Consider the following 14,388-nt stretch of genomic DNA (forward strand, 5'->3'; position numbering starts at 1 on the left):
AGCATTGATGGACTCAAGCGTGGCAATAGTAGTGAGGTTGGTTCAGGATCAGGCAGTGTTTTGTTCTGCTGTGCATAAGGTCGCTATGGGTTGGTACCCACTCGATGGCACCTAACAACAACAACAAATATATATATTTAAATTTCTTACAATGAACATGTAGCATAGAAAAAAATACAGATTGGCGACAGAAAAAATAATTAGAAGAGAAAAGAAATCTTCATTACTGACTATTGCCACACCAGCAGCCAATTCCCATGTGAAGCTATATTAACTTCTGAAGTTTAAGCACGCTCATTCACTATGTTCTTCACCTTTTGTGACAGCACCAACTCCACCTTTCCACTCATTTCATTTTCTGGTTTCCTCTGATCTTCTTCTGGCACATTGTTTTTTAGCTGGGGACTGGAGGAAAACTCCACAAAGGCCACAGTTGGGCTGGATCGAGTCACGGTTGTTGTGAAATTCTGTGGCTCTAAAATGACATTACATTCAGAAAAACAAAGAAGAAAAAGAAAGCATATAAAAAGGTTAATTTATCCTATAACTTCACAAAGTGCATTCATTCCTGATCCTGCCCTGACGATAAGAAGTTGGCTTACTGGGGAATTCTGGTAAGTAAATATGCCATGGTTCTGGCCCTCTCCCACAAACACAAGGAAATGGTGTTCGGCTTTGAGGGACACTGAATTGGAGAGTAGAGGAAAGGAGCAGGGAACTGCAGACAGGCAAGTATCAATGAGTTACATACATATGGTAGGAACATCTCTTTCCCACTATCTCTGCACACCCCCAACCCGCAGACTACTGGGAACTGGAGTTGTGGTGCCAGAAAAGGAGCTTGTTTCCCTAACCATCAGCCCCTGTCTGCACAAAGAGGGCTGGGCAGCGGAGTCTGCACTCACACTCAGCACTCTACCTGCCTTGTTATGCACACCCTAGCTCAAGCCAACAGGACAGAACTCTTAATGAAGGGTCAGGGAACCTTTCTCCTGCCAGGGGCCATTTGGATATTTATAACATAAATATGTGGGCCATACACAATGATCAACTTAAAAATGAGCATGCTATATTTGGTCAAACATTTAATCAATTCACCCCTAATATGACGGCTGGAATTGTGATTGCCTTGGCAGGGCCAGACCAAATGATTTTGCAGGCCGGACGATCCCCACTCCTGTCTTAAAGAGTCAGTTCTGGACTCTCTGCTCTCCACCTCAGTCAGTGCTAAGGAATGCTGACTGAGGTTGCTCTGTGCTAAAAAGCAGGCAACTTGAGTGGAGCCTATACCTACCATCCAGCATACCCTGGGTGAGGCTCTGAGAACAGCAAGGTCTTGCCCAGTGCTCTGTGGTGTGCCAGCACCTTCTCCACCTAGACACTCTTGGCTGTAGACTTCCCCACATGCCCCATAGCTCTGGCCTCTGAAACCAAGACAAACCTCCATGGGGTTAACCAGGGTTAGTCTACCCCCACTTCTAGTTGATGCTGAGAACTGCTGTGTGAGGTGGTTGGGTGGTAAGAAGCAGGAATCTTGAGGGGAGGCTGTGTTCACAGTCAACGATCTACTGTGAGGGGGACTCTGATAGCAACAAAGACAGACCTCCATTTGTGATCTGAAAATGCAATTTTATAGAATTTTAATAGAATTTTAAATTCTCATAGACTCTAGACTTTCTGGAGCCATGGAGAGTGGATGAATCCCCCAAATACTGCCAGGTGAAACCTTAAATGGAGTCCTGGTGTAGTACTGTAGGACAATGTATTAGACTGCAAAGTCGGCTTGAACCTCAAGGTTCAAGTTCACCAGCTGCTCCTCGGAAACCATATACAGGGTGGCTTGAGTCAGAACCAACTCAACAGCACTTAACAACAACAAAAACCTTAAGTATTCCCTGAAGTTATCTTAAACCCAGACAATAATTTACTTCAGCAACTAAAAATGGTCAGCTTTAAACATTGTTTTCTTTTTAAGAACTATTTCTATATATGGGACCAAACTGATCGCCTTAACCCAACAGTCTAGATAGGAACCTTAGGGGACAATGAGTTGATGTTACCGAGGGAGGAACAACCTAGAAAAGGAGGGTGAGAATAACATCACAACTCGAATGTCACCAAAGGCACGAAATTTACATGTGGAAAGTTGAACTGGTATAGGCTTTGCTGTAGATTTCCTGAACAACCAGAACAACCAAATAAATAACATTTAGAATAAAAAAAAAAGCTGGGTTACAGTGTGGTGAGCAGTATAAATGAGTCTAAAATGTCTGAATTCTCAAAGCTCTTTCATGATCTTATAAAACAACAAGAAATACGAAGTACTTCAAATAAGCCATCTGGCACCTCAACGTCAAAATTTGAAGCTCAAAGTAAGAGTTACGGTTTCCACCAGAGTGAAAACACAGGAAACAAAATGGTGGCAGGAAATAGATAATGATTTTGAAAGCTGGGATGGATGAAAGAGCATCTACAAATAATGTCTTCCCAAGTGAATGAGGTAGCCCACTCTTTGCCTCTGCATTTCAGTGCCTTCATTACAAGGTACTTTATGGGCACTTTTAATGTCACATTTTCACAAGTGGATGGTGTATATGTACAATTAAAATAAAGCGTCTGCTGATGCATAAGAAGAATTCGGTACACTTTAGAGTGGGTAGACAAGGCACCACCTCAGGAAACAAATCAACATACAGAGGGACCATCCAGTTTAAAAAGCTTACGGTAAAAAAAAAATTTTTTTTTTTTAGCAATGACATTTAATTTACTCTCAAATGTCATTCAGTTTACTATTAAAAGTCATTTTAATAGAATTTTGTATTAGAATAGGGTGGTGGTGTGCCATGGAGTTCTGTATAGGATTTCTGTGGCTGTAAATCTTTATGGGCGCAGAAAGCCTCATCTTTCTCCAATGGAACAGCTGACCATGTGATTACTAACTCGACTGTTAAACATTACACTACCAGAGTTCCTTTAGAATAGGGTAGGAGAATTAACATAGAATTGTTGGTGTTGTTAAGTGCCCTCGAGTCAGGTCCGACCCATAGCAATCCTGCATAGGGTTTCCGAGAATCAGCTGGTGAGCTTGAACCGCCAACCTTGCAGTTCAAATGGCTTTGCAGTCTGGCGCATTAACCCACAGCACCACATCAGGACTCCTTTTGTTATATATTGTTGTTGGTGTTGTTAAGTGCCATCGAGTCGGTTCCAACCCATAGCGACCCTGAACAGGGTTTCCGAGGCTGTAAATCTTTACGGGAGCAGAAAGCCTCATCTTTCTTCCGCGGAGCAGCTGGTAGTTTCGAACTGCTGACCTTGCGGTTCGCAGCCTGATTCGTAACCACTACGCTACCAGAGCTCCTTTTGTTATATATAGTCACCACAATAAATCTAAAAAATGACAAAAAAACTGGGCTTTCTTGTTTTAACTGTATATTCAGAATTTCATCAAGAAGCCTGTAGGTGGCAGTACAACCACACTAGTCAGACACTAACCTTTTTTGTTATTCAGTTCGAGATATTTTTCTTTATCAAGATTTATCCTAAAAACAGAATGTCATGAAACAAACCTGATGAGGCAAACTCTGTATTCCCTTTTTCTGGTTTTCCATCATCATTCATATCCTCTCGACTGCTCGGATCAGTTTTCTCAGTGGTTGCCTGTAAAATATTTTTTTCCCTTATAAATCGGCTCTTTTAAAAAAAGACTCTAAAAAGGTATGTTGAGAGCGATTTTTAGGCTACACAGTTGATTTTTCATATGAATGCATTCTTAAAATTTTGATTATATATATGTATTTCCCCCCCTTTGGCATTCGAAAGTTGTTTGAAACTATAAATTGCTTCTATAATCAGAAAATAAAATCAGTGTAATTGTAGATAGTCTTCAATTAGAACTAAATGACTCCAGAATGTAGTCCAAACTTTTTCCAGTAGTTATTTGATAAAAATGAATAAAAGGCTTAAAGAAAACAAGATAATGATTAATGTGCTTTTTAAGTTGAAATTTATTGTTGTGGAAGGGATTAAATTGATATTTGTTTTAATATGTGTAAAAGATTTAAAAATAAAGGCTAAAATTTGAATAAAAATATTATTAAATTCTTTATAAAATATCCCCATAGGTCCTTTAAAAACTATGGATTTATTGATTCTCATATCAATCGAAATCTAAAAATCTGTATCTCACATAACCAAACGAAAGCCTTTTAAAGTTAATGCATTGGTTGAAATTGTCATAAAATTCTTTTTTAAAAAAATAAGTTTTAAGTAACAAATCTTTCAAGCTAATGAAAGATTTCACAATAGCAACCAGAGGCAAAGAATGTGTTTTTTTATTGGAAGATGGGGCAGTTTTGAAGTCCTCATAACCAGTGGACATTTTATAATGATGGACAATTGTGTCTCAATTTTGGAAGAACATAGTATTAAATTAAAATGTACTTTTAGAACCCTTGGTATAAAATAAGTATAACATTTATATTATTTAAGGGGTTATAAAAGTTCTTAATATATCAGTAAGCCTGGGCTAAATCCCTTTAAGAGACTTCTTGTTGTATAAGGTGCTGCGGGGTCATTTCCCATTCATAGTGATCCTACATAGAGTCTCCAAGGAGCAGTTGGTATGTTTGAACCACTGACCTTGCAGTTAGCAATTCAGTTTATTTATCCTACAGTGTCATACCAGGACTCTGAATATCACATAGACAATGAATATTTTTTTATTGTATAGCCCAGATGTTATATGGGATAGAAACTACTCATTGTTTGTTGGAAATTAAAAGTTAAAATCGGTATTGTTGAATCCAGCAATCTTACTTTCATCCCTTCTCCTTCCTTCAGGCTCATACTGATGCACGTAGAGAATCCTATTTCTTCCAGCACCCTCTTCTCTCCACCGAGACCACTGCAGTGACTTTGACAGTGCCCATCGAGGCCTGAGGTGGCACTTTTGGATAAGCATTGGACTGCTAACCACAAGGTTCACAGTTCAAATCCACCAGCCACTCCTTAGAAACTCTATACATGGTCACGCTACGAGTCAGTTAACAACAACAAGCCCCACCCACCCTGCAGCCAGCACCATGCGTCCCTCTGTGCTCAGCCTTCCACCAGCGCCCTTCATCTCACCCAGGATGTCCACATTCACCCTGAGGCCACTCCTCAAGGGTACCTGCTCATCCCTCCACTTGGAACATCTCCACTCCTACCCTAGTCTGGTTACCTCCAGCCTGTCCTTCAACTCTGGGCACAGGTTGAGATGCCTGAGAGTCCTTTACTGACCACCCCAATTGAAGAGCCCTCCCTGCTCTTTCCCACCAGAGTCTTACTGATGTTGTTGTTAAGTGTCATAGTGGTGGTTCTGACTCATAGCAACCCTGTTGTAGGGTTTCCAAGGAGTGGCTGGTGAGTTTGAACCTCTGACCTTGCAGTTCAAACTGACCTTGTGGTTCAGTGCTTAACCTACAGAGCCACACCAGGGCTCCAAAGATTTAGTGGTAGGCAATAGCTAAACAAACCAAGGTCTCTTTTACTTTATTTAAAGTTTCAGGCACAGCCACACACATATATTTTACGCTGTTATAAAGATAAATTACATGTTGTAAAAAGCATTTGAAAGTCAACCGGTTTAGCATTACAAAATAAGAAGTTGGGTTTTATAATTTAAAGTGTTTTCCCTCCCCATCTAGAAAAGTCACTACTTGATAGTATTTTTATTTTACAACCTTAATATATCAAATACTGATTTTTGTTGTTGTTTCTTTACCCCCACAAATGGATTCCATTATAGACAGTATCTGAGGTTGGAAAATAAATTTGCAGTTAAATATTGATGACTGATGCTATTGAGAATACCCTGTGATTCCAATTACTAGAAATAAAATCACTATAAGAACAGGGCCAGAGAACCCTTCTTGCCCCAAATTAACATATTTTATTAAATCTGAGGTGCCACAAATTTTAAGTTGTATTATTTTAAGTACTTCTGGTGTGGCGCTGTGGGCTAACGCATCAGGCTGCAAAGTCATTTGAACTGCAAGGTCAGTGGTTCAAGCTCACCAACTGCTCCTTGGAAACCCTATGCAGGGTCGCTATGGGTCGGAATCGACTCAATGGCATTTAACAGCAACAACATGAAAGGAAAACCACTGTTGAACATGACACATCATTGGCTGTAAGATATATCCTGATTTACAGATGTTAAAGTGTGAAAAATACGCCATTGAAATTAATGAAATAACTCATGAGAACCTTTAGAAATATTAGGGGACTTCAGAAGCTCATGGATAAATGGAATGAAAAGATAATGGAATTTTTCTATAAACTTTTTGAAGCCCCCTCATAATATATAACTCAAAAGATACAATCCTTACAGCCCACTAGTTCATTGAGTGTTTTACTAGCTACCACATTCCAGTAATATATTGTCTATGCATGACCCATGGAGAATTAGCCAAAGGGTTGGAGGTTTGAGTCTACCAGGAGGTGTCATGAAGAAAGAAATGCCTGGCAGTCAAAAAAACCCATTGAAAGCATAGTTCTTCTCTGATACATGAGTCAGAACCTGATCGTATACTTTGAAGGCAACAGAGGCCCAAAAGATTCAACAACTTTTCCAAGCACATTCTACTAGTAGGGTAGATGGGAACCCTGTTTTGTACTGGTAATTTGATAGTCGACATCTGACCTCGTAGTCACACCCATTTCTAAGTTTTCCCCAAGCATCTAAAGGCCCCCATGGTAAGAAGCAATCTAGAGCCTGAAAGTCTTAAGTTTATTGTTGTGTGGTGTCGTAAATTACTCAATTTGGCCATTTTAGCCACCATGGCCTTAGAACTCCCACACAGTAATTTGGTGGGACTATACAAATAAGTGTGGTTTGGAGCTATAGGATAAGCACTGGACTAGATTCAGTTCAAACCCATTCCTTGGAAACCCTACACAAGGTCACTAAGAGTCAGAACTGACTCAACAACACTTAGCAACAACATGCAAATGAGGTGCTTGTGATCCACCAAGGGGACTGGACAGCTTGCTAACAATGAAAATATGATGCATGGCACCCTTGTGGGGGCGTTGTTGTTGTTGTTAAGTTCCCTTGAGTCAGTTCTGACTCATAGCCACTCTGAACAGGGTTTCTAAGGAGTGGCTGGTAAGTTTGAATCAGTGACCTCGTGGTTTAAACGGACCTTGCAGTTCAAGGACCATGTAAATATGGTCTGTAGAACTGTAATGAGGTGATTGGTCAGTTTTACCATTTCGCTAGGCTTAAAATGAGCCACCCAAGAGTCAGAAAAGGTTGGGGTAGACCACCAGAAGTGGAGCATGTCCTTTGTACCCAGGGCCTCCATACTCAGAACCTCCTAGACCTAGGAGACAGGGAGAGTTGTCACACCGGAAATGGCACATGACAATGAAAAACGAAGAAACGGCGGCAGCAGTTGAACAAGGAGACCAGTGCAAGGCAGTGGGGTGGGCTTCCCGACTCACAGAGAAAGGAGGCTACAGTGGGTGTGCTGACCCATGGAGCAAGAGAGCAGAGTACCTTTGGGCTAAGGCTTAGGAGAGAGTAGGGTGCCCTCTGCAGAGGCCTCACTGGCCCAAGAGGCTGAGTGGCCAATGGGCGAGAGGCCGAGGGCCAGAGAGAGACCTGCTTCTTCCGTGACTAAGAGGCTGTCCTAATGGAATTATATCTGCTATGTCCCTAATCGAACCCAGAATCCTGACTACTGGCTGTGAGTTCACCCAGCAGAGAGATAGAGAGTACCCTGTGGAGGACAGCTATTGTCAGAATTCATAACAAGTGTGGAGGGTGGAGTTACGCTGGACCTTCACTTCACAGATGTCAGCCTTGGGCGGATGCTGATGGTGATTCTATTCTCCCCCACCTCCTGAAGTTACACAAGGAGATTTGACAATGCTGATTTGACTCAAACTTCCTTTTCTGTTCCCTTTCCTCCCTCTACCTTTCACCCAGTCGTTCCGCTATGGGAACTCCCTGGCATCTCCAAATATAAGAGGCAGTTTAGCTAAGTCTCTACTTACCAGGGTGGCTCAAAACCAGAATGCCCACCACCATCAATCCATCTACAGGTCTGAGATTCAGCCCAGCTTCTAAGGATACCTTGTACCTCAGGTCCCAGGACAGCCTGTGGCACAGGACTGACAAGTAATCTGTGTTAGCTAAGCAAATGTGACATGCATTATTTATGGAATGTATACTCTCAAACTTAGTTAAAATGCCTGCTAGTCATTAAAATCAGGCCATTACTGGCAAGATGTTCAAGATAAATTAAGAGAAAATGCAAGCTACCAAACAATATGAGTAACATGAGCCCATTAAAACATGTTTTACATTCAATGAGACAATGAGGAGCAGGAGACCATTTTTATTTTTTATTTTTTTTAAATCCTAACAGTATTAATTTCTGAGTGATTAGAGTAAGAAGCAGTTTAAATTTAAAATTTTCTCTACCATTTTCCCTATTAGCAATGCACACACACACAAACACAAAAACCCATATATTAAAGAGTCTTGGTGTAGTGCTGTGGGGCTAATGCTCCAGACTGCAAAGTTGCTTTGAACTATAAGGTTGGCAGTTCAAGCTCACTAGTTGCTTCTGGGAAATCCTTCATAGGGTTGCTATGGGTCAGAACCAACTCGAAGTCACTTCACAACAACAACAAGAAGCTATAATCAGGAAAGATTCTCAAAGCCACTTTAGTGAATTCATGTTTGCATACTGAAGACTTGTTACTTTCATACTCACAACATTATTTCACAGCACATGAGTGAAAAGTTGGCAATTTTAAGACCAGTCCCAACAGATTCAGAGGCCTGCCTCAAACCAACTTCCCTGACTGGAAAATGAACTTCTGGCTCATTCTTTCCTTTGGTTACAGTGAAACAGATGAGACCTCCCCATCTCCAATTGCTAACATTTTCTCAAGAATGAAAACAAGTAAATAAAAACCGAGCCCTGGGTGTGAATGAATGAAAGCACAGACAGGGTACACAGGACCAAGCCAGGCGTTGGCAATTGCTTGACAGAGAAGGAGATCCAAACTGGCCCGAAGCACCAGGCTCCACCTAAGGCAGCAGAGGAGGTGGCAGTTTCTTGGCTTGAGAGGGACACAGTCTAGCCACAAAACCTACATGGCATCAGCTGCCCATTTTCACTAGAGTCTTGTGAGTGGACTAGGACAGCCGGCAATAATGAAGATGGGTTAGAAACAAGAAGTAGGAGGGCATTACCTTCCTGACACCTGGGATTTGGGGGGCCGTCCCATTTCTATCATACAGATTTGGAGCTTGAGCAGATCAGTTAGCCTCTATGGTCCTTCCCTGAGCTACCATTGTGTGACTCTGAGTGATTTCCTGGCTCTAGCGTTGATTAACTTCTCTGGACACAGGCCTGGAAATGCAGTTTCTTTGTGCACTGACACCATGACCCAGGGACCACAGTTGCCAGACACCTGCTGCTCCTTTCGCTTTCATACTGCCTTTCATATTCCTTACGACTGACAGGAAGAGACGTGCACAAAGTCAGACTCTCCTAGCCTTAAGCTTTTCAAACTAACAACATCAGCCTCTGATCCCATCAGAGGACCAGCTGTGCTGCTACTATTTCCCCTCCTATATATGTGGCACTGTCGTTTAATGCACCAGACTGCAAACCACTTGAACTGCACGGTTGGTGGTTCAAGTTCACTAGCCGCTTCTCGGAAACCCTATACAGGGTTGCTATGGGTTGCTGTGGGATCAGCACTAGACTGTGAACCACAAGGTTGGCAGTTCAAATCTACCAGCTGCTCTTCAGAAACCCTATACAGGGTTGTGATGAGTTGGAACCAACTCGATGACACATAACAACAACAAATGCTATACAGGGTGGCTATGTCTTAGAACCAACTACATGGCATTTAACAGCAACAATAACAATGCTTTCTTGACGGTTACTAGTTAGCGCCAATGGTTTACACTCACCTGTCAGGTGCTTCAAACCCACCCAATAATGCTGCAGAAACAAGTCCTAGAGTGAGGGGAGATACATAAAAATGCCCAAACTTGCAGATAGTACCCATTTGACCTAGCGTCAATGACTTGATGATTAGAACTCCAATAGAGGAAGATAAAGAAATTTGATAAAGGAAACAAGTGTAAATTGCTACAATTTGATAAACTTGACCTATATTTATGGATGCCGTAGCTCAAAATACCAACCAAGAGGAAAGGAGTCTTCACATCAAGTATCAATCCTATCCCCTCTGTATACAAGGTTGATAGGGATGGACAACTTAGACACTGGCTACCTAAAATGGGGAGGGGTGTGGGCTATAAAGATACAAAGTGGCTGGTTTACTGAATAGTTTTCATCTTGTCTAGACAGGTCTGTTGAAAGGAATTTTAAGATTCAATAGTGAGTAATTGTTATCATGACTAATGGCGGTTGTCACACAGTAAAGATCTAAGTTTTGTAACATAAAAGGGGGAGTAGTTAACCTTACATTCCAGGAACAGAGGACCCTAGAACCATCAAGGGAGAAGAGCAGAAGCAGAATGTGGGACCCTATCCAGAGAAGCAGCAATACCAGGGATGGAGACAGAGATGAAGACATGGAGATAGAGAGCAGCCGAGGACGCTAGACTCATGGAAAGAGAAAGGCTATGTGCTGGTGGCCAGGAGGCAGGCTTGCAGAATATGCCCTTTGGTTGTTTAAATGATTACATATATTCCTGAGTGTTTTTGGGTAAATAAAAAACAACAACTACTACAAAAAAACAACAACAACAAAACAGAGGGAATAGAAGCAAATACTGTTGAATGGTGATGCATGGAGGGAATTGTAATCTTTGCGATGATACAAAATACAATAGGGTGAGTACAAAACTGATGTTCTCCCATGTAAAGTATCACTCAATGCACAATAAAAACTTTACCAAAAAGAAAATAGTGCTGGAAATCTGTTTCCAGGAAAGATTGCAGCCAAGAAAACCCTATTTAGCAGTTCAACTCTAATAAACGGGACAGGCAGGAGTCAGACTCGAATCAACAGAAACAACATAAAAAATACGCTTTCTCGAGCTCTGTACACTCTTCTGTACCTGACCATCTTTAACAATTTTGAAAGGACACTAAATAAAATAATTTGGAACCTGGTGGTGTAGTGGGCTATGCGTTGGGTTGTTAACTGCAGAGTCAGGGGTTAGAACCCACTAGTCACTCCAAAGGAGTAAACCCTGGACATTCTATACAGGATCGCTATGAGTGGGAACTAACTTGATGGCACATGACAATAACATCAAACATAACAATTTATAAATACTTCTACATAGAAAAAAAAAAAAAAAAAAACACCGAAAAAAGCAGTCTCTAAGAAATGTCTGTCGACATTTGACATCTAAAAGGAATTTGCAGTTGGTCTCACTTGTAGGGAAAACAGCACCTACTCAAATGCCTTCACCCTGTCCTCATTGCAAGATTAAAATTTTCAAGAAAGCTATGATTGTCTGTTTCTCTGGACTAGAAAACATTAGTCAAGCATTAAATTTTCAAGAGGAAGGCTTACAGCTGTATCAAGTGGGAATAGAGACCTACCTTGCCACTTAGTTTGAGGGAAGCAGAGAAAGTAACTAGATACTCAATAGCTAGGTTTTTGGTATTTAGTCAATGAAGAAGAATTGTCATAAACCAGGTGGGAAGATGCTGGCCAGCTAAGAGGGTTTGAACAACATCATATGGGATGGAGTAACAGAGAAGGAGTCCTGTGAGACTGGGTGGCACAAAGAAGTCAGAAGTGGGAAAGAGCAAACAAGAGAAGCAGCCAAATGAGCTGCAGGGAGAAATGTGTGTCTGGAAGAATGATTGTCTGCTGGAAAAAGTTGTTCAAATCTGGAGATGTCTTAGAGAATTACAATTGGAATGATTGACAGGCTGAGTTGGAAGATGACAAGGATTTCACCTCACTTGTATTAAATTCACAGCTGTTCAAGATGGTAATTTTTATGGTCTTACTTTAAGAAATTTTATACCTAAAACTTTTTGTGTTTCTGAAAAATGTACTATAATTTTCTTTCACTCAGTTGCTGTATGTGTGACAAGATTAGAAACAATAAGGATCTCTGGTGGTGCTGGGGCACCAGAATGAGATTTCCACTGGAGTAGACCAAAATAATTTCCTCACCATGGCAACATTAACTCCTTCCCAGGAGCAAAGTGTTAAGTCCAGGCAAATTCTGAGACTCCCAACCTGGAATGTAATTTCTGTTTTTATATGTATTTTACATCTAAAACGTTCTCTGAAGTCTTGGTGTGGCAATGCAGGTTAATGCACTGGACTGAAAGCTCAGTTTGAACAGCAAAATTGGTGGTTCAAACTCACCATTCGCTCCTTGGAAACCCTATACAGAGTGGCTCTAAGTCAGAACCAACTCAACGGCACTTAACAATAACAACAACAAAACGTTCTTACAAACTATCTTGAGAAACGTTGAGTTCTGCTGCTGTTGATAGGTGCCATTGAGTTGGTACCAACTCATAACGACCTTATCTATACATAACAGAGCAAAACACTGCCCTATAGATCCTGGGTCAGCCTCACAAGTGTTGTCATGCTTGAGTCCATTGATGCTGCTACTTTGCCAATCCATCTTGCTGAGGGATTTCCTCTTTTTCTCTGACCCTCCACCTTACCAAACATGATATCCTTCTCCAGCAACTGGTCCCTCCTGACAATATGTCCAAAGTATGAGAGATGCAATTTGGCCATCCTGGCCTCCAAGGAGCACTCTGGCTGCACTTCTTCCAAAAAGGATCTATTGGTTCTTTTGGCAGCCCATGGCACTTTCAATATTCTCCTCCAACACCATAACTCAAAAGCATCAATTCTTCTATGATCTTCCTTATTCACTGTCCAGCTTTCACATGCATATGAGGTGATTGAAAATACCATGGCTTGGGTCAGGCGCACCTTAGTCCTCAAGCTGACATCTTTGCTCTTCAACACCTTGAAAAGGTCTTGTGCAGCAGATTTGCCTAATGCAATACGTTGTTTGATTTCTTGACTGCTGCTTCCATGAGTATTGATAGTTGATTCAAGAAGAATGAAGTCTTTGACAACTTCAATCTTTTCTCCATTGATAAAATGTTGTTTATTGGTCCAGTGGTGAGGATTTTTGTTTTCTTTACATTGAGATGCAATCCATATGGAAGGCTGTGTTCTTTGATCAGTAAATATTTAAGGTTGTATCATCTGCATATCACAGGTTGTTAATGAGTCTTCTTCCAATCCTGTTGCCACATTTTTCTTCATAGAACCCAGCTTCTTGGATTATTTGCTCAGCATACAAGTTGAATAAGCAAGGTGGAAGAATACAACCCTGTCACACACCTTTCTTAATTTTAAAACATTCAGTGTTCCCATGTTCTGTTCAAACAACTGCCTCTTGGTCCACGTACAGATTCCTCATGAGCACAATTAAGTGTTCCAGAAAACTCATACTTCACAATGTTGTCCATAGCTTGTCATGATCCATACACTAGAAAGCCTTTGCATTGTCAATAAAGCACAAATAAGCAGCTTTCTGATATTCTCTGCTTTCAGCCAAGATCCATCAGAGATCAGCAATGATAATCCCTCATTCCATATCCTCTTCTGAATCCGGCTTGAACCTCTGGAAGTTCTCTGTCAGTGTATGCTTGCAGCCATTTCTGTAATACCTTTAGTACGACTTTACTCACATGGGGTATCAGAGATGTTGTCCGATGATTTCTGCATTCCGTTGGGTCACCTCTCTTTGGAATGGGCACAAATACGGATCTCTTCCAGTAGGCTAGATAGTTGTCTTCCAAATTTCTTGGCATAGATGAGTGAATGTCTCCTGTGCTGCCTCACTTTCTTGAAAGATTTCAATTTTTATTCCATCAATTCCTGGTGCTTTGTTCTTTGCCAATTCCTTCATTGTACCTTGGACTTCTTCATTCAGTATCCTTGGCTCTTGATCAAATGCTACCTCTTTACATGGTTGAACATCAACCATTTCCTTTAGTCTGTGTATACCTTCCATGTTCTTTTGATGCTTTCTGCATCATTCAATAATTTGTCTACAGAATCCTTCAATAACAAAAGTCAAGGCTTGTATTTTTTTCTTCAGTTTCCCAGCTGAGTGTATTCTTCATTTTTGGTTTTCTGACTCCAGATCTTTGCACATTTTGTTGTAATATTTGGCTTTATCTTCTCGAGCTGACCTTTGAAATTTTCTGCTCAGCTCTTGTACCTCCTCATTTCTACCATTTGCTTTAGCATCTCTACGCTGGAGAACAAGTTTCAGTGTCTCTTCTGACATCCATTTTGACCTTTTCCTTCTTTCTTGTCTTCTTAATGACT

The 14,388-nt window shown here is 41.1% G+C and overlaps 1 protein-coding gene across 5 annotated transcripts in view; it reads right to left on the reverse strand.

Moving 5' to 3' along the window:
• LIMCH1 (LIM and calponin homology domains 1) overlaps nt 1–14,388 on the reverse strand; it is a 567,717-nt gene that overhangs the window by 56,560 nt on the left and 496,769 nt on the right. For all 5 annotated transcript variants that reach the window (XM_006876603.1, XM_006876602.1, XM_006876604.1 and 2 more), the window contains 2 exons: nt 3,570–3,660; nt 315–475 (listed from right to left, as the gene is read on the reverse strand). In XM_006876603.1, coding sequence (XP_006876665.1) covers nt 315–475; nt 3,570–3,660 — 252 coding nt within the window. The remainder of the gene's footprint in view (nt 1–314; nt 476–3,569; nt 3,661–14,388) is intronic.

The sequence above is a fragment of the Chrysochloris asiatica genome, unplaced genomic scaffold (assembly GCF_000296735.1).
Source record: "Chrysochloris asiatica unplaced genomic scaffold, ChrAsi1.0 scaffold00394, whole genome shotgun sequence".
NCBI lineage: Eukaryota > Metazoa > Chordata > Mammalia > Afrosoricida > Chrysochloridae > Chrysochloris > Chrysochloris asiatica.